This window comes from Lutjanus erythropterus, chromosome 13 (assembly GCF_056507025.1).
Source record: "Lutjanus erythropterus isolate fLutEry1 chromosome 13, fLutEry1.hap2, whole genome shotgun sequence".
NCBI classification, from domain to species: domain Eukaryota; kingdom Metazoa; phylum Chordata; class Actinopteri; order Lutjaniformes; family Lutjanidae; genus Lutjanus; species Lutjanus erythropterus.
In genome coordinates, this window is record NC_139329.1 from 2,082,486 (window position 1) to 2,109,477 (window position 26,992).

General features: G+C 38.2%; 1 protein-coding gene across 1 annotated transcript in view; it reads right to left on the minus strand.

The window, feature by feature from the left end:
• Positions 1-21,428, minus strand: part of enc2 (ectodermal-neural cortex 2) — a 42,905-nt gene extending 21,477 nt beyond the window's left edge. The window contains exons 1-4 of the mRNA XM_084734545.1: positions 21,286-21,428; positions 2,939-3,170; positions 2,731-2,836; positions 695-940 (exon numbers count right to left, since the gene is read on the minus strand). Coding sequence (XP_084590671.1) covers positions 695-940; positions 2,731-2,836; positions 2,939-3,120 — 534 coding nt within the window. The 5' untranslated portion in view covers positions 3,121-3,170; positions 21,286-21,428. The remainder of the gene's footprint in view (positions 1-694; positions 941-2,730; positions 2,837-2,938; positions 3,171-21,285) is intronic.
• Positions 21,429-26,992: the final 5,564 nt, after the last annotated feature.

Consider the following 26,992-nt stretch of genomic DNA (forward strand, 5'->3'; position numbering starts at 1 on the left):
GTAACACAGCACAAACAGCTCTCGCTTTTCCTGTTTCTTTGATTTAGCAAGGTCTTTTAATCCCACTGCTGACGCTGTAAAAACGACAGTTTCCTTCATGGATCTCTGAAAACAGGACGTCAAATTCCAAACATGTAAAGTTTGTTTTACTCTGTGATATAATTTTCATGAATGAACATTTCCTGACATATGGAGCAGGACATGCAGCCATATATGGAATTACTGGTGTATTAATTATGCTAATTTACAAGTTTTATGCACATGCACTCAGATACACACAGGTGGATCATTTACACAGGTATCTGAAGTTATCTGAAGAGCGGTTCCTGAATCTGACATGACATGTTTATACGAGCCTTTCAAACGAACAAAAATGGGAGAAATTTAAGATAAAAATATGAAACTGTTCTTGCACGAGGCCCATTGTTTTTTTTCCAATGAATCCTTCTGGTATTAAAGACATTATAAGGGTTGAAAACAGGTCTGTGATAGTATGTTTGTCAGGCTATCGCGTTCTGTTGTGGTGGAGAAGGGTCAACCAAACCAGTAATTAGAGAAGTCTAAGTACATCTGTGTGACTGACCAGGTTGCGTGCCACAGCTGTAGGCACTCAGTAATTAGGAAACTATAAACCGATGGACACCAGCATACGACTTTGTGCAAGAAGCCAGAAAGTACTTTGAGTCATGTTTACCGTCTCGTAGTGTAAAAGACACATCCTCCATGAGAGCTCGTACAGTCGTTTGCACTGGTGAGCATCTGATAACAGCATCATCCCCAGGCAGTTGGAGGAGTGAAGGTTTTTTTCTAGAAACTCTGCAGCTGCATCCCGGATGTCATGAAACTGCAACATGTCGCCCGCCTCCAACAACGACTCAGCATTCTCCTCATTTATGATGACTCGAGAAGAATAGGCAAAGTCCAGTAGAAGCTCCAAGACCTGGAAGAGTAGAGAATTAAGTTAATCACTGAGATTACAGTATGTACTACTGTATGACACACTGACTGAAGCCCTATTTGCACATGACTGGTATTAATATAGTTGTTGAGCTGTTTTGCCTTCCCTCTGCATGTGTTTCAAGGATTAAAACACATCTGCAGCTCATTTACATCAAATGACAGATGCTTTGCGGCTGTAATATGACAACCTTTAGTTGCTCCTAAGCATCGTCACAAATTTTTCATACTTGCTTGGCTGTCTGACAGAAAACAGATGTTGAAAAAGAAATTCTGACCTCAAATCACATTTGCACAGTGAAGTACGGAAGGTAATTTGGGGTGAATTTTTATCCTATAAATTACAGACATGGTAGATGTGCATGGAGTTAAGATCACAGGCAACAGGCGATGAGGTAATACTTGTCCTGTGTGAGTTATCTGACCACATCACAGTCACGTCATTCATACCTTTCCTAACCACCAAAAGATATGACCATGTTTACATGAATACATGGTGATATACTATCAGTCTGAAGTGTAGCTTACTAGAGCTCAGCTGACAGATCAGCATTGCTGGTATTACAGATGTCACGAAACCCAGTACTTCGGAACAAAGTAGATGCTACTTGTTTGGTACATGTTTTTTTTTTCACTGCACCATAGGTACCAGAGATGCAAGTCTTCTGGACATGACAGCGACAGCATAAACACTTTCTAGTCCTGTAGTCTGCTGTTAAATGTCAGAGGAAGGAGAAGAACGCCTACCAGTACTGAACAACAACAACTACATGTGTAAGATAGCAACATGTGCAGCTGCAGCAACAGCTCCGCTTCTACTCGTCCAAGAGAAAAAATAGTGATGAGCAGATTGATCCAGTTAACCCATGGAGCAGACGGGTTTGGACTGACTTTCTAGAAAATACCATGAGTTATAACAGGTGGGTCAAGTGAGAAAGCAGCAGTCAGAAAGTATTAATGACTCCCAGAAAGACTGCGTATACGTTCCACCCCCTCTCCATCTCCCTCTCAGTCCAACACACACACACACCACCAGCAGCAGCGGTGCACGCAGCAGCGGTGCACACAGCAGCGCGTCCAGTGTGCTCTGTCAGCTCAGCTCATCAGCGCTCAAAGCACCACAAAATAGGTTCAATCTTGAATTCGTGGACTCTTTTTCTACACTGTGCAGCCAAACACCAGGCTAAAAAATACAGTATAGACCTACAGATGTGAACTACTATTCTGTTAAAGTTAACTGTGATAATAAGAAGGGAAAAAGAGGGAGAGAAGAGAGAGCAACAGACTTAATATCTGAGCAGAAATCACTTTTGCATGACTTTCCAGACATGGCAACTTGCTCTCCTGACAGTGATTTGTGGAAGGCTCAGTTAATCTCCCTCTCAGTCTTTTGTCCTAGAAGCTCAGAAGAGTTTCTATTTCAGGTGGTAAAAGATAACAACAACAACAACTGAATTTTATTCTTGTTTTTGTCTTTTACTGGGGATATTGAGTTAGGTATCGAGTTGTGGGGATTCACTAGTACAGGTAACAACTACTACATTTCTCATATCGTGGCATCTGTAGCTGATTTTAGCTGATATAGGAGATAGAAATAGGAGAATTGTTCCAACATGAAATGAAAGAGCACCCCTTCAGTTTCATCGAAAATAGTTTTTCCATAATTCTGCTAACAAACAGACATGCAGCCCAACAAACAAACCAATCTAAAAACATAGCCTCCTTGGTGGAGGTAAAAATAGTGTATAATTATCTTCAGTAACACAGCAGTACCTCAGGGTGTATACTGTCTCTGAAATTGACGTCGCTGTCCAGACTTTCTCGTAGCCCTCCACTGAACATTGCTTCAAAGTAACGACTGCATGCTGCCAAGACAGCCCTGCAAGACACAAACACAGGATGTTGTCAGTGACCAAAGATGTCAAGGTCATATAAAAGGTCCAGAGGTTCTAAACATCCCAGGACAATTCACAGATGTTACCTGTGGCATGGGAAGGAGCGATCCCCGGCCCACAGAGTGACGTCAGTGAACATGCACTGTTTCCTCATCGTGTTCAGGTGGGTCAGGACACTGTCGGGGTGTGAAGGCTTGTGGAACAGCGAGATGTTCATGGAGCCCGTGCTGGTGCGGGATTTACGGTTCTCATGAACAGTCACTGACATGGCGGTTTCGTTTGGCACCTCCAGGGAGTCACGTGGAACAATCCCTCCAACTGTTCAGGGATGACAAGGACACAACATTAAACCTGGAAATCATCTTTCATTTTAAAATCAAACACAGCTGGAACAGCTGCTTCAGTCATCTGTTTTGATCATGTTAAATGTCTCCAAACCTTAATGAAATGAGACCTCGTGAAATGGTGACTGAATGGTGTCTGTAGGCAGGAAACTTTTACACCGCAAGAGAGACAAAATCATAAATTCAGAACCAATGACAGGAAACAGGATGTTAAAATGATGGCTTGGGCAGTATCTGTTTTTTCACACCTTCCTGACATTTCACCTGGGTATACAATAGCCAACAGTGTTTTTCTTTTCTTTTCTTTTGATGGTAGTTATCATAGCATATATGACAATGGGCCTCATGCAAGAACATTTTCATATTCTTATCTTAAATTTCTTTTACTTTTTACATATGAAGGGCTCATATGAACATTCCACATCAGATTCAGCAAACGTTCTTAAATTCAGATACCTGTGTAAATGATCCACCTGTGAGTATCTGAGTGCATGTGCATCAGACTAGTTAATTGGTATAATTAAGACCCCAATAATACCATATAAGGCTGTGTTTCCTGCCCAATATGTCAGAAAATGTTCATTCATGAAAATGTTGTTTGGAGTTTGACGTCCTGCTTTCAGAGATGCATGAAAGAAAACCTCATTTTAACACCACCAGCAGTGGAATTAAAAAAATCTGCTACAGCAAAGACACGGGTGCTGTTAATGCTACCTGAGGGTTGAACTGTCACCGAACTAAAGAGGACATATCTCCACATGAAAATTGCTTCAAAGAAGAAGAAGAAAAAAAAAAAGCCACACCACAGCAAGACAAACGATGACTCAGGATGAAGCTTCCATCACAGAGACAGAGGACAGAATAAGTCATAAGTGCATGTGAAGATATACGGTCAATATACCTGACAGGAGGTAATAATGCATCGATAAATTATCGATGAGAGGCTTTATGTATAATTTGAAATGCAGTCAAACAGGATAATGTCGGCACAATTATAAGGTGTAATATATTTTTCAAACTCAAAGTGACTGACTGCACATGGCTATGACAGGTCTGGAGCTCATAAACTGTGTTCGTATGAGAAAGAAAATTAAAACATGAGAAAACTAGTGAATGTGACAAGTCCTTCTAAATCACTGGTTCCATCACTTATGAACATATCTGTTTGTACAGGTGGTTCTGCCATGAGCCCTGTTGTCTACCTTACATTGCTTTTTGTCTAATGTGTAATTATCCTGCTGGCTTTAAATACTTATGGCCCATAGATTATTGAATATCTAGGAAAAAAGCGCCCTCATTCCATAGACCCCATGAAACTTGTTGCCACAGATACCAACACATCATTTGGTTGAATGTATATGATTTACAGATGTATCTTGTGGCTAATAATCTGCTTTTAGAGCTGGAAGAAGTGATGTTAAAATAAAGTTATATGTGGCAATATTTTCATGATTCCATATCTACTTATATTTAATTAATTAGAAAGGAGACCGAGGCTATAGAGTAGAAATGACAAGCCAAGTGTTTCTTTTCTACTTTCTAATTCTTCTGCAGCAAAGTTACCTATCGTAATAAATTTTCTACTGAAGTTTAACTGACATATTTCAATGACGCTGATGTCTACTGATTACCTTGATGCACCCATTGTCTGATACTCACATAATGGTAGTGGATTATAACCTATATTCTCTTAATGTTTTTAAAACTTGTGCTACATGTGGAAGAAAGCCTGGCTAATGTTAGAATGTCACAACAAATAGAATTAGGTGCCTCTGAGGTAAAAATATATAAACTGTCTACCTGAGCACTAGGTTCCAATGGAAGAAAAAAAAGCTTGGCTGTCCAGACCTTACTGCTGTTGGGCAGGTTTCTTTTGTTTATACATGACCATATCTCTTGCTTCCCAAAGCAAGATGAAGACAGAGAGGTGCCGTAAAGGTCTCAGTATAGCAGAACAGTACCAGGAAAAACAAATGTCTCAAAAAACTGCAGTCCTCAACTTATCAAACTTAGTGAAGGATGACACTCAAATATGACCCCACACATCTGCTTAAAGGGACAGTTCACCCCAAAATGAAAATTCAGTCATAATCACCTCACCCTCATTCCGACTGAGGGTCAGATTTATTTATCAGTCCGCAAATCACTGCTGGAGTTTCACAGGAAAACAGAGTTGCAGAATCTCCCAAACAGCAGAAGTGAATGGTGACCAGTTTTCAAACGTAAAAAAACAACAGAATAAAAACCTACAAAATAAAAAGCCTCCATCCAAGTCTCCTAAAGTCCCGACATGCCATTTGCACACCATCACAACACACATACACTCAGTTCAGACAGTGCGCACGTGAATGTGAACGGCTTTTGAATGGCTCCAAGCTAAAGCGCTACAGTGAAGATTCAGGAGAATAACATGCTGTAAATAACATATTTTAGTCAATTTGGCATGTTGGGACTTGATTGTTTGGGAGATTCTGCAATGCTGTTTTCCTGTGAAACTCCAGCAGTGTTTTGTGGACTAAAGCACTAAACACGACCTTCAACATAAGGGTGAGTAGGTAATGACAATTTTTATTTTTGGGTGAGCTACCCCTTTAACAACACACCTCACCACTGACTGGACTCTATAGACAAGTATTTAGAAACATGATATCCACATCTCATACACTTGCAGAATACCTTCAGCCTGCAACTAAAGCTGCTATGGGACTTCAACAGTCTATGTTAGACATATCAAGTGGATATCTTCAAAAGTTATTCTTCTGTTTCACTGCATGCAAACGCCGCCTGTGTAACTGGAAAAATGACTACAGCAACTAGCTTTCTCAGTGTATGAGCATGGGAGCGTGATAGACTTTAAAAATGTGAACCTGTCCTTTAAAACAAACCATCACAATCTACACAGCAACTTAAACCCTCTGCTTCATTAATTACAATAATTAACATCAGGTTGTGTGGTTTATTACAACCCACAATGCCACAGTCTTGATGTCACAGCTGGTTTGATATATATACATCTATCTATTACAGTGTTACTCTCATATTCCTTCATTAATATATTCATATGTTTCTACACAGCACATTCACTCATTATTTTCATTACAGTAGATCAGCATTATGCACATCCAATTCACTGGAGATGTTGCTGGCTTGGTTCACCTAGGGTGAACAGCATTTATGAAAGCTATCACTAGACTAAGCATTTATTTATTTATCCTTTATTTAGCCAGGAAGGTCCCATTGAGATATTGGATCTCTTCTTCCAGGAAGTCCTGGTCAAGACAACAGCACGTGCAGTTATGCGCACAGCTTCATGGATTAGAAAACATACAGTAAATAAAAACAAAAACACAAGGGAAACAGAAAAACAAACAAGCCATATCAGTGATATCCATTTTACATTTCACTGCAGATCAAGGATTATATCAAGCAGCAACATGCTTTCTTCAAGGCAGATTGTGAAAGGCCTTTAAAAGTAGCTGATGAAAATCTGTCTGACACGACCCGGTCAGTAATCATGTTCAAGGACGAGCTAGTTTTATTCATGTTATGTTTAGTCATGTTCACCTGGAAGTTACAGTAACTAGCAAGCACTGGCTACTAGGAAACATAACAAACATTATTGGAAACATTTGGGATAATCTAAGTACACAACTCAACAAAATATATAATATATGTCTGGTGCTTTTAGATATTTTAATGCAGAAAATGTTGCATATTAAAGCTTTAAGACAACAGTAAATGCAGGCCATACACACTACAGTAAGATTTCTTTATCCAGTCCCTCCAGGAAGTTGAGATTGCAACAATTAATGCAGATTCAACCACTCCCCACAAATTCTGCACAAACTTGCAATTCTGTCCCATCACTTTTTTGCAAATTTCATCAATCACTGTATTTTTGCCCAAGTTCCACCAATCATAGCAGTCCCCCACACTAAAATCATACATGTATGTCTCTATGAACCGACTCAGTGTTCAATATTATTTTATATTTCGCTCTATTTTTACTTTTTTTTTTGTCAAAATCATGACACAGGAGGTTGAAGCCTTCACGGACCATATCAATGCTGTGGACAAAAAACAGAAATTTTTCATTCTCCCTGGAACAAACTGCCTTGACTTATACAAAAAAAATTAAAAGAATTAAAAAATTTGCAACTTGTTTTGCGACTTTTACTTGTTTCTGCAATTTCTTTGCAATAAACACCTAAAAGCAATACAACATGTATTGCAATTTTTTTTTAAGAAAAGCTGAAGTCAGGTGTTTTAGGCCACAATAATTCCCTCACAAATCAGTGAAATCCTGGAGGGACTTATTATCTCACTTCCAAGGTAAAACACACAGTGACATGATGTTAGACATCACAGGCTGATGAATAACTTCAGACTTAAACAACACACCACAGATCAGAAGAAATGCTGTTTCAGCAACCTCAACACTGCTTTTGTGAGTGTGAGAGTGTGTGTGTGTGTGTGTGTGTCCATCTGCATTTGCTGACATGCAGTTTTAGAGCGGAGCCACAACACATCAGTCACGGGGTGTTTGGTGTTTATTGTCTGTGTGTTTCACAGATCACAATGCACGCCTGAGAGCAACCTCAATGTGGCTGCATTGTGTTGAATGAACAACAAAAAATGAGATGCATGAGCACATGCATACACATTCACACAGTTCAGCAAGGGCACACACACACAAACACACACACACACACACACACACACACACACACACACACACACACACACACACACACACACACACACACACACACACACAAGCCATGTTGTTGACAGCACTGAAGTGTGTCAGACAATGCTCAGTGCATGTCTGTCTGTGTGTGTGTGTGTGTGTGTGTGTGTGCGTTTATGAAAGTAGCCTGTATTGACAGCAAGAGACGTGACAGAGCACAAAACAAATTCGAGCACTGCTCAGTCTGTCAGTCAACCTTTAGGACTAGATGGGTGGATGGACAGATTTGTAAGAGCAGAATTAGATTTGGGGGTGAGGGAGGACAGAGTCGTGAGTGAAACAGATGTTTTAAGCAGCCAGAGGAATTGTGTAACTACATTTAGGGCAGGGATTCTCACACTAATGATCAGCACTGCTCATGCTCACTTTTCACAGTCTGGATCCTCTCAGACTGAGAGCAGAGATCTCTTGTACACCCTGACCTGAAAGTGAAAGGTCATTCAGCCCTTTTTCTCCTTTCGAAATAAAAGCTGGGAAAGTGGGGATGGAAACAAAGAGCAGACTTTGTTGTCTGTGCACTAAACAAGACATTAAATTTGCCTAAATTGCCTAATTGCTTGGGCAAGTAAAATGCCACGTTGGGCTAGTAAATCTAGTAATTTACTTGCCTGATACGGGCACTCTGATTCATCACACTGTCCTATGGGACAAACAATCCTCACACACATAACTTGTGATGATGTCTGATGTAACAGGGGAGAGCAGCCAGACCCAGAGGGCTTCATAAGGCTGAATAAAGACAGAGTGATGGAGGGATCTGTGGCAGACTGGCAGGCCTGCAGGGTCACAAGTACAAACCTCGATTTCAATCTAGAACAGTGACTAACAATGAGTACTCTGATCAGCAGGAGCTGTGGCCCTGTCAGCATTACCATTGCTGCAGGTCATGCATGGAAGAAATAATATAGTACAGTGTAATACAGGCTCTGCCCTCTGTGTTCAATGAGTTTCAGTCCCTCCAGGATTTCACAAACTTTTGGGTGGATTGTTGTGGCCTTGATTGCCTGCTTTCACAGCAGCTTTTCTAAAAAAAAAAAAAAAAAAAAAAAAAAAGTGATGCATGTTGCAATGTTTTTAACCTTCTTATTTTGCAATAAGATTTTGGAGGACTTGGTGAAAATTGACTCAGCCACACTGTCTTCTGCACTTGCAAATCCAAGATTTATTTTCATTAATTATTCAGTACAATGACCTTCATCAGGTTCATTTTTCAAAACACAAGGGAGACCATTAAAAATCAAATGCAACTTATTCCAGGGAGAATAAAACCATGTCTGAGTGTTTTACAGTCCCTCCAGGATTTTGTGGGCTATTTTTAGGATTGTTGTGGTCTAAGATTCCTTACAAAAAAGTGTATGGTGCAATGTTTTTAGCCATTTTTGCAAAGAAATTGCAGAACACATGAAAGCTGCAAAAGAAAATTGCAGGTTTTTCTTTAAAACTTGTTCCAGGGAGAACAAAACAACAGTCTATTCTGAGTGTTCTCAGTTACCTCACCAAAAAGGCTCAGGATTACATAAACAAACAAAATATGCTTTAATTGTGGATGAAAAATGTACCTGGGGGTATTCCACAAAGAAGCAAACATTTTTGGAGCTTGAACTCAGTCAAAACAGCACAAAATTATACAATAAAAGTGCACAGAGTATTAATAAATGTCCATAACAATGACAAATGTGTTACTTTCAGTACATGTGATAAAACTTAAAATAGTAATAATAATAAAGGCAAAAAATAATGAATAATGAAACAAAACATGTTTGATGTTCATGTGGAGGACTGCTATGAACTAGAACTCGTGAAAAGCAACGATGATTGGTCAACTTGCGGAGTTTGGACAAAATTGCAATGTTGCACAGAATTCACAGAGATTGGCTGAATTTGCATGAATTGTTGCAAATGTAACATCACAACTTCCTGGAGGGACTCTTTTAAAGTAACCTCACCAACAAGACTCAGAATTACAAAAATTCTATAAGTGTGTTGTAGATGAAGAAGTGCACCTGTGGGGTATTCCACAAAGATGCAAAATCTCTTTGGAGCTCAAACTCAGTCAAAACATCAAGCACAAATTCATTTTAAAAAGTGCACAGGGCACTGATAAATAGACTCGGTAGACTCATGTGAAATGATGCTAAAATTTGTGGAAAAGTTGCAGTTTGGGCAAAATTGCTGTGCAGGATTCATGTTTAGCTGTCTTCATCTTGCTCTTTTGTACAGCAGCTTAGTCTCATAGTCTGTTAAAAATATAATTTCAACACCACCAACATTCCTGTTTCCATGGCCTGTGACCTACAAGCTGTTTTATTTACAAGAATCTGTGAGCACAGTGTGATTTAACACATTGGCCAAAGGTTAGCCAGTGTATCAATGTCCATGTTTACTGGTGTCGACGTGGCAGGAGGCTGATTTTTATGGAGCATTTCTTATTCATGCTTTTAAATCAAAAGGTTAAAAAAGTTGTCTCTTCAAAATTATTTATTGGAAGAAAAACACAGTCATGAACAAGTGTAAATACAAAAAGTCTTCAAGTCTGCCTTTCCAGTCTGAAAGGGACAATAATATATTTAAGCATGAGCCTCATAAGCAAATAGGACCCTAAATTTGTTGTCTATTTTTGGTGGCCCAAATGTAAGCTAGCCCATAATGACTCCATTGGTATTGTTAACTGTTTTTGTAGTGTTGAACTAACAGACGCGAAGGAGGCAAGAAATTTGTGTGACTAAGATTGTCTGTGGCAAAGGCTTGCAGTGTCGGGATAAAACTTCATGGAATATTTGGAGGCCACAGAGTGACATTTTGTGGCCACAGGTGACGAAGAAAAATGCTCACATGGTTGCAGAGAAAAACAGAATAAGCATCAAGGCTTCAACAAATGTTTGTAAAACTTCAGTCAGTGCTGACAAATGCCCACCCGAAGGTGCCCAGAACACGTTGCATTTTTGCTTTATAAATGACTTTGATTATTTAACAATAATCAGATTTTGATGATTCATTTTCCAACAGTTTACTAATTGATCAAGTGAATATTTCAGCACAATGGACCAATGAACATTTTTGTATTCTTATCTTAACTCTCTCTACATACAATGTGCTCGTACACACATTCCATGTCAAGATTCAACAAATCAGTCCCTTCAGGAAGTTGCGATTGCAACAATTCACGCCAAATCAACCAATCCCTGCAAATTCTGTGTAACCTTGTAATTTTGTCCAAACTCTGGAAATTTTCTGCAAATTTGACCAATCATAATTGCTTTCAATGAGTTCTAGTTCATAGCAGTCCCCCATGCATTAATGTTTTGTTTCATTATTCACAATTGTTTTGCATTTATATTTTTTTTATTTTATCCGAGGTACTGAAAATAACACATTTCATTGTTATTGACATTTATCAATGCTCTCTGCACCTTTATTTGATAATTTGTACTATTTTGACTGATTTTGAGTTCTTTGTGGAATACCCCCCAGGTGTACTTTTTGCTGAGAATATTGTTTAGTTCTCTCTTTGATTTTAATGAATTATAGAAAAACACCTGTAACAATTTTCATGTGGTCCTGCAAATTCACTGCAAAAAAAAAAAAAAAAAAAAAATGTCTAAAACATTGCAACAAGCATTGCAATTTCTTAGACAAACTGCTGTGAAATCAGACATTTTAGAACACAGCAATCCCCAATACAGTCAACGAAATCTTGGAGGGACTGGAAATGCTGCTAATTTCAGATAACAGAGCAAATGCTTTGCATAGACATGACAAATGCCACCTGTGCATATGTGAGTGCATGTTCATGAGAACTGCAAATTAGCATAATTGACATCCCAATAATACCAGGATGCTACAATTCCTGTCTCATATGCCAGGAAGTGTTAATTCACTGGAGATTCATGTTCTGCTTTCAGAGATCCATAAAGGAAAGCCTGTCATTTATATACAGGAAATAATCAACCAGTCATGTGACCTGAGAGTTGAACTGTCATTGAAATAAGGAAGACATGGTTTGATATGAATATGGCTCAAATAAAGAAAAATTGGCACAGCGAGGTGATCAATGACTGCAGCGGAAGGAGGGGGTTAAGAGGAAGTCACCATAACACAGATGGACGACATGATTACATAATTAATAATCAGTGATGTCACTGCAACAGAGGGTGGACAGTGACTACACCTGCACAGGAAGATATGACCAATGGGCTTGACAGCAGGTAACAGCCAGTTTAAATGAATGATGACATTGTAAGGCTATATGAATATAGTCAGAATTATATTATAATTGAATGTAAAGACTCAGACAGGATAATTCTAATACCATAACTCTAACATGTAATTTAATGGGATTTTCAAAATCAAAATTGCTTTGCAGTGATGAACTATAGAATAAGGTACAGTGCTTTATGCCAACATTTCACATTGAGTTCAAATTAATGCTGAATGACAATGACACTGAATGAGTCAGTGTCTGTTCATGAACCGTAAGAAATCATGAATAATCTTGTAGAAGCTGTAGCCATGATTATAACTGTTAAATTGACCAAAATGTTAATGGAGTTTGGCAGGCAGTGAGACAGGCAGCCACTGAACTCATCATCCAGAGTGTTTCATTTCAGAGCAGTGAGCTTTTGTTTTCAGGATAATGGGATGAACTTTACACCGACAGACAACTAACAGTTATAAACAGCTGATCAACTGACAGTGGAGGACACATCCTCACTTGTTCTTGTCAATTTATAAGGTTGAGTGCATCCTGTGCTCCTGCAGAGCTCCTGCAGCCTGCCTGTCTCTGCTGGGTCTGGGAAGAGGGGGCAGGGGGAAACAACTCTCTTGAACCATAGAATTACAACCTATTCAATGTACAGTATATGGTTCCAACTTGACATCTGGACTGTTATACTCATTTTTGCATGCACAAAAGCTATATATTGCTCCTCTGTTCATATAAGTGGTTCTTGCAAGAGGCTCAGAGTTCACCTGATATAGTCTTGTGATGGGACAGGGCATATGTAGGGTAAACCATCAGAGGGACAGCAGGATTACATGAGACTGTTGAACGAGTAAACTGGCTGATGATGCATGGATGGGAAATGGCAGGCAGAGATGATCAAACAAAAGGAACATTGCAGGGTTTCAGGGCTTCATTCCACTTGCAGGCTAACTTACGGTGACAGAGATTGCTGACCCAGGCACAGGCACTGACAGTCAGGAGGTGAGGGGGGCTCTGCATCCCTGCACTGCTACACAGGACTAATGAACACAGACATGTTTAGGGAATATGTTCTGCACTGTATCAACACGTTATATAGCAGTAAGTGGTATGAGGGGGTGAAGACAGTGATGTGCGTTGTTCTATCATGCATAGATCGCCTGAATTAAATTATTTCACACCATCAAAGCCTTAAGAATCTATAATCTTAAATCTACACTTTTTACATCATGCAATAAATGGCTGAAACACAACGAATGACACCGTCAAACAATTGTTCTTCTCTGAAGTTATTTTAAGAAAATACTAGCTCATGTTTAGAGGTTAAAGGAATAGTTCATACAAAAATGAAAAGTCAGTCATTATCTACTCACTCTCATGCCAATTGAGGGTTGGGATTATTTAGTTAGTCCACAAAGCACTGCTGGAATTTCATAGGAAAACAGCATTGCAGAATCTCCCAAATAATGGAGGTGAATAGTGACCAGTTTTCAAAAAGAAAAGCAACTGGAAAAAAATACAAAATGCCTCCATACTGTTCGTCTGGTGTAATTCAAGCCTACTTAAGTCTCAACATGCTGTTTGCACACCCAGTTGAGACTGTGCACGTGAACGTGGCTCCAATCTCAGGATCTACAGTAAAGATTCAGGCTGAAAACATGCTGTAAATAACATTTTTTTGTCAACTTGGCATGTTGGGGCTTTAGGAGACTTGGATTACACCAGACAAGCAGAGTGGAGGCATTTCATGTTGTTATTATTTTATTTATGTCTATTTATATATTTGAAAACTGGTCACCATTCATTTCCATTATTTGGGAGATTCTACAACACTGTTTTCCTGTGAAACTCCAGCAGTGTTTTGTGGACTAACAAAACTAAACCTGACATGCAACTGGTATGAGGGTGAGTAGATAATGACAGAATTTTCATTTTTGGGTGAACTATTCCTGTAACTAGAGATGCTATATTAGCCTATCCTTCATATTCCTCTGAATAATCCGGACAGTTTTTACTAGGGTTGCAAATTGAAAGCACTTTCCTTAATTTATCATAGGTAATCATCAATTAATTATTATTTTAAAAAAAAAAAAAATTTTTTTTTTTTGCATATATCACACAATACAATACCATTTATTTCTGCAGCAACAATTTCAGATTCTCTGACAGCTCTGACAGGCCTACATCTTAAACACATTTACCTGACCTTTACCTTACCATAAGATAATATGCTGAGCGCTCATAAAAATAATGTGTTATATTTCAGATCTTTATTTTATAGTAGAACAATTCATTTGACTAGATCAATCAAATTCTTAACAGCAGATTAATTGTTAGCCCTAGTTTTGACACAAGTTTAAAACAAATGACCCTTGTTGATAAAAGTTGCAACACTCTTGCAATATGATTTCGGCAACCTAATTCTTACAGTACCTTTCCTCTACAAGCATATACACGTACACACACACACACACACACACACACACACACACACACACACACACACACACACACACACACACACACACACACACTATCCTGTCTTGCAGCAGCGCAGCTCACCAGTGGAATATCAACAAAGAGGCTGAATAGACTGAGACCGTGTAAAGAGGCTGCTAGTCAGTAGGCCTGAGCTTGTTTACCCACAGCTAACATAGCTGCACCGCTGGACTTGTTGCCCAGGGCCACTCCGTGTGTGTGTGTGTGTGTGTGTGTGTGTGTGTGTGTGATGGAGTAAGGCAGCTAGTGTGAACAGACAATTCATTGACCAGAGGCCCATTTCTGGGGAAGTTTAACTTTAAACTCTCTCTTGTTTGTTAATATTTTGCAAAAGCTGCACGTGTATAGTAAATGTCATATTCAAGTTGCCTGTTCCAGTGAGGCTGGAACAGCAGACTGTCTGAAGTCAAAGCTCCAGCACTTTCTTAATACACAAGACTGTGTTCGACTAGTGGGACACAGAGCGTGCTGAACTGACTGATATGAGGAATGAGACAAGCAGCCTGTCGCACTAATGTTCCTCGAGCTGTGTGGCTCTGCTGTCCTGGACAGGAGGATGATCCACAGGGAAACATGGATGTATTATTAACTATAAGATAGTGTCATTAAATTCAAATATTCTTCAGTAGGGCAGGATTCAACAAAAAACAATCACTTGTTGTTCAGCAGTGTGCTCATGAATCCTGACCAGAGTGCAACTGATAAAGTCTCTAAAGTTTATGTGAAGGTGACAGAGGCCGAGCAACCCTGTGACCCCTGTTCATGTGCTCAGAGGTTCCATTCTGTGAGTGAACCAAATAGATTTAACACACAGGACACAAGAACCACCAGAACCAACACTGAAGTTGGTCATTTGGTGCTGTACAGTATGACAACACTGTGGTACATAACCAGCAAATCCTGGGAGAATACAAAACTCAACATTTGAGCAAGATGTACTAAAGCTAAAACAGTTGATTAATAAATTACTTTATAGAAAGAAAAATCTATTTTGAAAATCGATGAATGGTTTTAGTCATTTTTCGAGCAAAAATGTCAAACATTAGCTGGTTCCAGCCTCTTAAATGATAGAATTTATTGCTTTTCTTTGTCTTTGGGTTTTGGACAGTTGATTGGACAAAAGCAGCAATTTGAGAATGCTGGGCTATGGGAAATCGTGATGAGCATTTTTCCCAAGTTTTTAAAATTTTATAGACTCAACGCTATATTGTGAAAATAAGAATCACCCAATAATGAAAATAATCATCAGCAGCCCTTATATTTCCTTGTGTGTCAAAGATGGATAATGTTTTCAAAGTGTAAAACATTAAACATTGCACATTCATTAAAAAGTTTATCTTCTTTCAAGTGTTGTCTTTGTACATTTAATGTTGGTCTTTAAGAATAATGCAGATAATGACTTTTTCTTATATGTTTCAGAGGATTTAACTCCACTGAAATGTCATTTAGTGTAACAATGATTTTCAAATTTAACATTTTCCAACTTTTTTTCCTTCGCAATTTAGATTCAAGTACCTAAACTTTGAGTATCACCCAATACAGAGTACCAATCTAGAGCTGCAATGACTAATCAATTATTGATAATTAAATTAATCGCCAACTATTCTGATAATCAATTAATCGGTTTGAGTCTTTTTTTAAGAATTTTTTTTATTCTCTGATCTCTGCTTCTTCAGTGTGAATGTTTTCAGGTGTCTGTCCTCCTCTAGGACAGTAAACTGATGATATGAATAGTGAAGAACGTCATCTTGGGCTTTGGCAAAAGCTTATCAACATTTTTCACCATTTTCTGCCTCTTTATAGACCAAACAACTATTAAATGATTAATTAAGAAATTGATCAAATGATCAACTGTGAAAATAATCATTAGTTGCAGCCCTATACCAAATACTAAACATATATGTGTGTGTGTGTGTGTGTGTATACATACATATATATATATATATATATATATATATATATATATATATATATATATATATATATATATATATATATACATATATATATATATATATATATGTATGTATATATATATATATATATATATATACTCACACACACACACACACACGCAATTTTAACAGCTGTATTCTACTAACTCTAACTCTACACTGTATAAATGTGCTATGATTGTTGTCACTGTTGTATGGCCTGGCTCAGGCTAAAAAAATGGCATATGAGACACTGCTGCTCCAATATCAGATCAGTGCATAACCCTGATCAAAATTATGATCAGTTATCAGTAATAAAAACTCATAACACTGGCAGACATAAGCACAAGAATAAAAAAAAGGTATTTATGATTACAAATACCTCAAATTTGTTAATTTTCATGAATTGAGGTTGAGATGTCTAAGGTATATTTCCTCCCTGTGAGCATGACCTATCCAAGAAAAGTCTTTGTGTTCAGTAAATTAAGTCCCATAATTAGTCCTCTCTCTATATACTGCGTTCTACAGAAGAAGGAACTGTTTCCTCTCTCTGTTTATTTCCTTCCCTCCTTTACCCTCATATCATCTCCCTCACACATATTTCTGTTTGTTGGTTGTGTCTGATCTGTAGGTTTTTCAACCCTTTTTATGTGCTAGAAATGACTGTCTATACTGTCTGTTATGTACTTTTGGAGTTCTAGCACACTTACTCATATATTCAATAATTTATATACCCATCCATACTCATATATGTAAATATATATACTATTTATTAACAGTCTATACGTATTCCTGCTCACAAAGTTCAAAAATTCAGAGACCCAGTGTATTTCTATGGCCATCTGCTCAGTGTGTTGATTATTTAGCTATATTCTTATTACTAGGGATGTCCCGATCACATTTTTTTGCCCCTGAGTCCGAGTCATTTGATTTTGACTATCTGCCGATACCGAGTCCCAATCTGATACTTCAGCAATGCATTAATAAGAAGAGAAAAAAGAGAACACATCCACATTTCCACCAATGTCCAATTTGCACACATTACAAGTGGCTGTTGCACTGCCTTCGCTGTCCAGTTTGAAATACCTCCAAACTGCAGACATTTTCGCTGTCCTGAGGTGACACGTTTGCCTTGCGTTAGCCTACTAACTACCAGCTCACTACTATTATGTTGTCTGAATTCCCCACCTGCCATAAATTGTGACGTTTATGGTGTTGTGTCCATCTGTGCAACAATGAATACTGATGTTGTGGAACTTATTTAAATTAAAACTAAGCCACTGTCACTCCATTTGACAATCTCTTTGTACCTCAGGATGAATTTAAAACGCGAACATGGCCATGCTTGTATTTTTTAAGGTTAAATCCGATCATTTCCACCCAATTCCAATCATTCGAAAATCACGTGATCGGCCCCGATTTCCGATCACATGATCGGATTGGGGACATCCCTACTTATTACTACTATCATTCTATTCTATTGTATTATTCTTACTAGCTTGGTTTTACTGGTACTCTTCCTCTTCAGTTGTTTGAAATCTTTGTTTCATTGTCACTGTTGTTGCCGCCATGACACCTGAATTTTGATTAACAAAGATTTTTCTTGTCTTAATGGAGGAAGTAAGCCTGCAAACCTGTTTATTTTACTAAATGCACTTAATTAGGTGAGAGGAAGGAAGCAGATAAGCCTGTCACATTAATATCACAAGCACCAGCCTCAGAGGTTGTGACATTTTCATCTAAATCAATAATTCAGTGCACCTCAACACTTGATGCTTAACTGAAGTAAGGCGTCAGTGCCAAAGAGGTGCATGGTTTGCTCCAGTGCACCACAACTGGAAATACAATTTACTGTATCAACTAAGAGACAAATGATAAAACACACAGACTGTCTGCCACACACAGTTAACATTGCTGTACCTGCTGCTCTGTGTGTTTATCTCCCTGACAGCTAATCAATGAGACTGTGAGCTTTGTGAACATGCATACTGAGACAGAGGAGGACATAACAGAGAACTGACACTGTTTTTCTTACATGTAAATCCAGTGCTCAACCAAAATGGTTTTTTCAAAGGCTGATGCCAATATTTATTGAACAGGGTGACCGATTGCTGATATACAATGCCAATATCAAAAAAGGAAAGGTCACATTTAATTCCATGCACATTACAATATTCGGTCCCTCCAGTATTTTACATGCTTTTTTAGAGATTGTTGCAGCCTGAAATGCCTGATTTCACAGCAGCTTTTCTAAAAAAGTTTGATGCATGTTGCAATTTTTTTAGGTGTTTTTTGCACAGAAATTCCAAGAACAAGATATTTTTTGTATAATTCATTAAAAATCAAAGGCAACTTGTTCCAAACCTTACCAAAAAGGCTCAAGATTACATGAATTCTAACAGATTATGCTTTAGTAAATTAACTTGGGGCGTTTTCCACAAAGAAGGAGCACAAAATTATGTATATATAAAAAAAGAAACAGCACAGAGCATTGATAAATGTTAATCACAATGACAAACCTCGTATTCTTTTCAGTACTCGTGACAAAATAAAAAAAATATATAAAAATACAAAATGCAAATAATAATAGTAAATAATACAACACTGAGCTGGTTCAGTGAGGCATATATGTATGATTTTAGCATGGGAGACTGCAATGATTGCTGGAACTTGCAGGAAACAATGTTGATTGGTCAAATTTGCAGAAAAGTTTTGGACAAAACTGCAAGGTCATGCAGAATTCACGGAGAGTGGTTGAATTTGCTTTAATTGTTGCTACTGCAACATCGCAACTTCCTGGAGGGACTGAATGTTACATGCATGGTTATCATTGCCTGTAACATGTCGCTTACATGGACTTTTTATTAATTAGTCAAACAGAAAAACACTGGGGATGGACGATGTGGAATAGTTTTTTCAGCTGATAACAATAATTACCTGCTTTTGATGACTGATACCAATAAAATAACCAATAATTTCACATTTTTGTAATTTAGAAAGAAGTTACTAATCTGTGGTTCATACCCACCTGAAGGTAAGGAATGCTCAATGTCCTGAGCAAAGATGAATAATTTAATATTCTATAACTATGAACAATCAACACTGACATCACTATTAGAACAAAAACAGTTCAAATTTTCATTTACTTCTTCCAGTGAAGTTCATCAGAAAGATTTACAAATATACCTTGGCTTTTGTAGTGCATTTTCCTAAGAATTCAAATCATCATGTCATATCAGATATTAAAGCCTAGAGCTATAAAAGTATTCAACCTGATTAATCATTATTAATTGTTTATTAAATTAATCACTAACTATTTATAATCGATTAATCGGTTTGAATACTTTTTTAAAATAAAAAATGTCCAAATTCTTTGAATTCAGCTTCTGAAATGTGAATATTTCCTTGTTTCTTTAGTTTTCTCTGACAGTAAATATGAATATCTGTCAATACAAGATAAAACAAGACATTTGAGGACTTTGCTACACACTGATTGACATTTTTCACCATTTTCTGACTGTTTATGGACCAAACAGCTAATTGATTAATTGAGGAAATAATTGTCAGTTGCAGCCCTATTATAGCTGATATTTATGGACAAAAATGTAATTATCAGAGTACTAAGTGAAAATAAAAATTTCCCAAATCCCAATTTATCACCCCGGTATTTAGGGAGTATCCCTAGAATCAAGCAGAGAATGACATTTTATCTTTCACATTGTTAATATCATTCATTTCTTACATCAACCTCAGAGGAAGAAAGAGGAATTTAATGGAGGATACATGATGGCCAGTTAACATCATCTAGAGGCGTGTGCCTGTGTGTGTGTGTGTGTGTGTGTGTGTGTGTGTGTGTGTGTGTGTGTGTGTGTGTGTCTATGTGTGTGTTTCTAAAAACCCCGTGGCTGAGACTTTCCATGTGCAGCTATGTATGGTTTATTTAAATTATTTGCATTCAGGTAAAGGCAGTGTTAGCTTTAATAATCAAGCAGCAGTTGAATAATCAGAGAAGAAGCTTACAGAGACATGGAAATGCTCCTGAAAGAAGGCAGGATAAAACAAAGGGGGACCTGCTGCTGTGATGGACAGCAGACCGTGAATGTGAGGAGTGAAAATCACTTTACTTATACAATAACTCAAACTAAAGAACATCAATTTGAGAAAAAGCTGGTCCATCCTGTAAACAATCACCCGGTGTTGGAATGTAGCTAGCACTAGTTAGCTTTCAAGCTAATTACTGAGTAAGTTGCTCTCATTACTTGCAGCGTGTGGTTGTGGTCAGGGGTTTACCATGCACACAGGCTAACTAACCACGGTGTCGATAAATAAACGATCCGTAGTTCGCCTGTATTTAAATAACATTATGTCCATGTTAATTCGGGAAAATAAGACCCATGTAGAGGTGTAACTACAGTAGACGAGGCTGGGCCAACTTCACTGTTCAGAATGGCCATAGTGAACAACTTCTTTTCAAGCAGCCTGTCAAAATTCACACACTGTGGTAAGTATTCACGATACCAAAACTTTATTCTTAGTTTTACATTTCTCTGAGTTGTAAATAGTGTGTAAACTGGTCTGAAGAGGCTCATTAATGATAAAACTGCTCATTTGTCTGGTAACAGCAGCGTTAGTTGGGATAGCTCCACTGCCTGAACCCTGACTGACTGCCCGCACAACAAATACAAAGAAAAGCTTTTTTACTCACATTTATAATACTTGTAGGTGTAAATTTAAATCCACAGAATGTAATGCCTCGGCTTCGTTGATAAAAACATCCTATTTCTGTGATAAAACCTTCAGTATGTCTGTCCGTCACCGCTTGTCTTTCTGGTTTTGGAAGAAAGCCCTTAAAACTGCACTGACCCGGTAAACCAATGGTGTTTGAGCTTAATCGTGACTGACGTCCCTCTAACCAATGTCCGTTGTCAACCTGATGCAGGGCTGGCCTCTCAGCCAATACACGTGAGAGTAGGCGGGACTTTAGCCGCTGCGCCCAGCGCGACTGACTGTCATTGCATCCAATCCTCGCGGTTCACTATATGCAAAATCAGCGCCAAGACCAATGGAATGTGTCAACTCGGAGCAGGCGGAATTTCCACAGTTGTATCAACCAATCAGGTAAAGTGCAGAGTTGGTATTAATGGCGGCAGCAAAACAATAGCACGTTGGTACATGACAGTAAAGACTTTAAAGCAGTCCTCGAGCTTTTTTTCTGTCTTTTTGGCATCTTATTGCAAGTGGAGTCAGGCTTTTTACTTTGTCAAAGTCGAGACCACTGCAACTAACAGAAGTGGTGATTGCTAAATTTTACATGATAATTATGAAACTAAGAAAATAATAATCCTCAGATGATGAAGCCCCACCTAAGATGTGAAAAGCAAAGATTAGGTCTGTCATTTCAGCATGAAGACATTTTGTTGATTTCAGCCTTCCAGTCAACATCTGTTTTCCCTCTTTACTTTGGCCTATTCCTTAAAACCAAAATCAACATTGCCCCCTGGTGTACAAAGAGCAAATGTGCAATATTTTAGGTGTTTCGTAGCAGCAATGGTGGATCATTCAGTGACAGCCGTCAGGCCTGTGTTACTTAAAACATGGCACGTTTAAAGGGGAAAGTTCACCCAAACATGCAAATTCAGTCATTATCTACTCACCCTCACGCCAGTTGAAGGTAGTTTTTTAGTCCACAAAACACTGTTGGCATTTCACAGGGAAACAGTGTTGCAGAATCTCCCAAACAATGGAAGTGAATGGTGACCAGTTTTCACATGTTAAGAAAAAACAGAATAAAAACATAAAATGCCTCCATGCTGCTCATCTGGTGTAATCCAAGTCTCCTAAAGCCCCAACATGCCTTGTTGCACACTGTCTGAACTGGGTGTGTGTGGTGTGACGGTGTGTAAATGGAATGTTGGGACTTAAGGAGACTTGGATTATGCCAGAGGAGCAGTATGGAGGCATTTTATGGGTTTTTTGGTTATTTTATCTGCTTGAAAACTGGTCACCATTCACCATTCACTGGAAGATTCTGCAACATTGTTTTCCTGTTAAAGTGTTTTGTGGACAAACAAAATAAACCTGACCTTCAACTGACATGAGGGTGAACTATCCCTTTAAAAGATTGTTCTTCAGGCACTTGTACTCAAAGCAAGGAAGACACCAAAGCATAAAATGAGACTTGCGTCTAGAGTTGCCATTTTCACTGTGGAAAAATAAGGCACACCTTGCCCACGACCCCAGGCATAGGGGCACAAATCAAGATTTTTTATGCACCAATTTCTGCTTTTCTTTCATCAGTTTCAAAGTCTGCTACTCTGAACATGAATGTAAAGGAAATAATGAGTCAATAAGAGTAAAGCACAGCTGCATCAGTTATATTAATGACTCAGACAGGTCAGAGACACTGGGCCAAATGTTTGGTCTGCAGAAATAACTCCACTGAGACGCCACAGTTTGCCTTGTTCTCACTCCCACTGACAGGACTGATACTCGTGGTCTGTCTGCCATTTACATAGATCTGTATCTGTATTTGAGCAGCTGCTGTCTTTTTACAGATGGACTTGAACTAAAGGTATTTGTCAGAATTGAAGCACAAAAAATCATTCTGATTCCAACCTCCTGCACCATGTCTCATGATACTGTTCTCCATTTATGTGAAAAAATAAATGTGTAATGGATTAGAGTAGGGCAGGGGTCAGCAGACTTTACTATCAAATGAGCCATTTTTGGACAAAATGGAAAAAAGAAAATCTGTCTGGAGGCATAACTATTAAAATCTTTATTTTCCTCTGAGATCTTTTTTTGGATTTGGCATGCACAGCTACCCTGTGGAGACTCAAGACTTACTTGCCAACTCTCCCAATTTTCTTAGGAGACTCCTGATTTTCATTGCCCTCTCCTTGTTTCCTTCTGGGATCACAATTCTCACATATTTCTCTAGATTTATGACAATTTTTCACACCATTTTTCTTACAGATAGCTTGAAAGGAAGGGGCACTTGAAGAGCAGACTGAAATTATTAAAAATTATTAACAATAATAGTAATAAACTTTATTTATATAACACTTTTCCTCCTCTGCTTTAATTAGAAATGCTCTGTATTTTCGAGGTTGGCAAGTGTGGGATATGATGCACATTGTAGTTGACAAAATAATCAAACTTAAAAAAAAAATCTGTCTTTTTGCATTTGAAGATCGTTGAGAATCACCATAGACCAAAAAAAATTATGAATGAGATGAAAATGTAAACGTTAAAAACTCATATACTTACTAACTCATATTACTCATATAATTTTTTAATTAAAGCCACAGGGAGCCACTGGAAAGCGGCAAAAGGCTCCAGAATCTCAGTTTGCGGACCTCCGGAGTATGGTGTGCATGAAAATAAGGGACAAATTGTGTCCTGTATTGATTCAGTAAGGGACAGTGGATTTTATTTTTCAATACAGGACAATCCTGTTTAAACAGGACAAGTGGCAACGCAACTTACATCCATGATCTCGACCTTTTTCCACAGCAGCCATGTTGATGTATAATAGTAAAAGAAAACACAGGTGCTACTAATGATACTGATTCAGGTCCCATTCCATTTATTGTAGCAGAACTTTTCCAGCGAGCCAAAATACACAGTAGCAGCAGCCTGACTCTGGTTGACCTGAATGGAACAGGGCTTAATTAGCATCATTAGCCTTGTTTGAGATGAACTGCGCCTCGCCTGTAAAGTAAATGAGATCAAGGTTCCACAGCAGGAGGTGGAGACAGAAAGCTGCAGTCCAATCTGACAGTTTCCTGCATCCTCAACAGAATATACAGGAAGAGACACTAACATGCTGTTAGATCAGCTGTAGACTGCCTGTAGTCTGCAAACCACATTCATAGCTGAAGAAATGAAGTTCATGATCACTGATTGAAGCTGAAATAGAAGAGATTCACTTACTATCCTCTGTTCTTTTATCTGCTTTGTAAAGCACTTTGTAACTGTTCATTTGATAAGTCATACATCTAACCGTTAATATTATTATCAGATACTAAATATCTGCTTGTTCACAGATTAAAACTTCATTGCACAACATAAGACCGATATATAAATATTACAATTATACAGAAAATTAGTATTACATACAACATGTGGTGTTTGTTGTCAAAATTAAGATCCAATCAGAGCCTGTCAGCTCATTGATCAGGTGACAGCCAGGTGTTTGCAGTCGGTGGAGCGCCTGCGTCTGCAGCGTCTGGTTCCAAAAACTGCACTTGTCTCATTCTTGTGTGGTTATCGTTGCTACTGCGTTTCAAAATTTCCTCCAAAAGTCTTTCCACTTTTTATGATTCTCCTTACATTTCCTTAAAAGTTTTTATATTCAGTATGATTCTGAAAAATGATTCCAGTTTTACATTATAATCCTTTGAGACTTAATTGCTTTAACAATAAAATAGCCTCTCTAATACCTTTGCAAACAAATATTTAAATTATCAGTATGCTGATTAATGTAATTTCTTGATCACTAATATACCTACATTTCTCACAGCACTACTAATAACCATTTCTGTAATTCTTCTGTATCATAATATTTCTAAACTTAGGCCTACTATATTACTGTAGGATATTGTATACTATAGGATAACACAGTTCATCAGGTAACGCTGAATGCTGGACGGAATGTGGAATATGTGCTTCTTGCAGGCAGATCATCATTCACATGTTTTTTACTCTTGTCTTGTGTTGGAAAAGTTTTGGGAGTCAGTTCAAGAGAAAGCCACAAATATTTTTCATTCAAAGATGATGATACAGCCACCAAATATTATATTACCCATCATTCGAGCAGAAATCGAGGGAATGAGACAAATATCTGTATACAATAATATGCATAGCTGCATTAAAACAAATTACACCTAACTGGATCAATGTTCAATCACCATCTGTTAATGCCTGTAGATTAACATTTGAAGAGACTGAAGAAATGGAGAAAATCACTACTCAGTTGAGAAACAGAGAAGAGGAATTCATAAGAAACTGGAGTAAATGGGTCAAGGACACAGACGGAGGGGAATAGTAAAGGTTTTTCCCTTTCTCTCTCTCTCTCTCTCTCTCTCTCTCTCTCTCTCTCTCTCTCTCTCTCTCTCTCCCTTTGTTCTTTCTCTATCTTTATTTTATTTAATTTACTCTGTAAAAACAAAAACTATATCAATGTGGCAGCATGAATGAAATAAGTCACGAATGCGACAACTTGTACCACACCATGGTAGTCACTTCCTGTTGTCGATCCTCTAACTACAAACCCCACTTCTAAAAAGTTGACAGGATCATGATTGGGTATTATAGGGGCGTCCTGGAAAGGCTGAGTCATTCACAAGCATGGATAGGGTGAGATTCACCACTTTGTGAAAAACCAAAAGTCCAACAGTTTAAGAACAACATTTGTCAACATAAAACTGCAGGAACTTAGAGATTTCACCATCTACAATCCATAATATCATGAAAAGATTCAGAGAAATCTCTGCATGTAAGGGACAAGGCTGAAAACCAACACTGAATGTCTGTGACCTTTGACCCTTCAGGCAGCACTGCATTAAAAACTGCATTAAAAACCCACATCATTGTATAAAGGATACTACATGTTGTCAGTAAACACAGTTTGTCTCTGCAGCTACAAATACAAGTTAAGACTCTACCATGCAAAGAGAAAGACATATATCAACAACATCCAGAAACACTGCAGACTTCTCTGGACCTGAGCTCATCTGAGATGGACTGACGCAAAGTGGAAAAGTGTGCTGTGGTCTGATGAGTCCACATTTCAGACTGTTTTCACTAATCATGGACGTCGTGTCCTCCGGGCTGAGGACACAACAGAGCCAACTTCAAAAGACAATATCTGTGATGGTATGGGGGTGTGTTAGTGCCCATGGCATCATGGGTAACATCTGTGAAGGCCACGGTAATGCTGAAATGTACATACATGTTTTAGAGTGACATATGCTGCCATCTAGACGTCTTTTTCATACATGTCTCTGCTTATTTCAGCGAGACAATGCCAAGACACATTGTGGACGTGTTCCAACAGCGTGTCTTCATAGTAAAAGAATTCAGAGACCAGAGACCCCGGACTGTTGAGCACCTGAAGTCAAGCAAGAATGAGAAAGAATTTCACTTTCAAAACTTCAACAGTTAGTGTCCTCAGCTTCCAAACACTGAGTGAGTGTTAAAACGTGTGTGGAACATGTTGCAGGCATCAAATTAAGAATGAGTGTACATTTACAAAAAACAATCAAGTTCAGTTTGAATATCAAATATCTTATCTTTGTACTGTATTCAACTGAATATACGTTAAAAAAATTAAATAAATCTGCAAATCATTGCATTCTGTTATATAATATTTTACACAGAATCCCAGCTTTTTTGGATTTGGAGTTTGA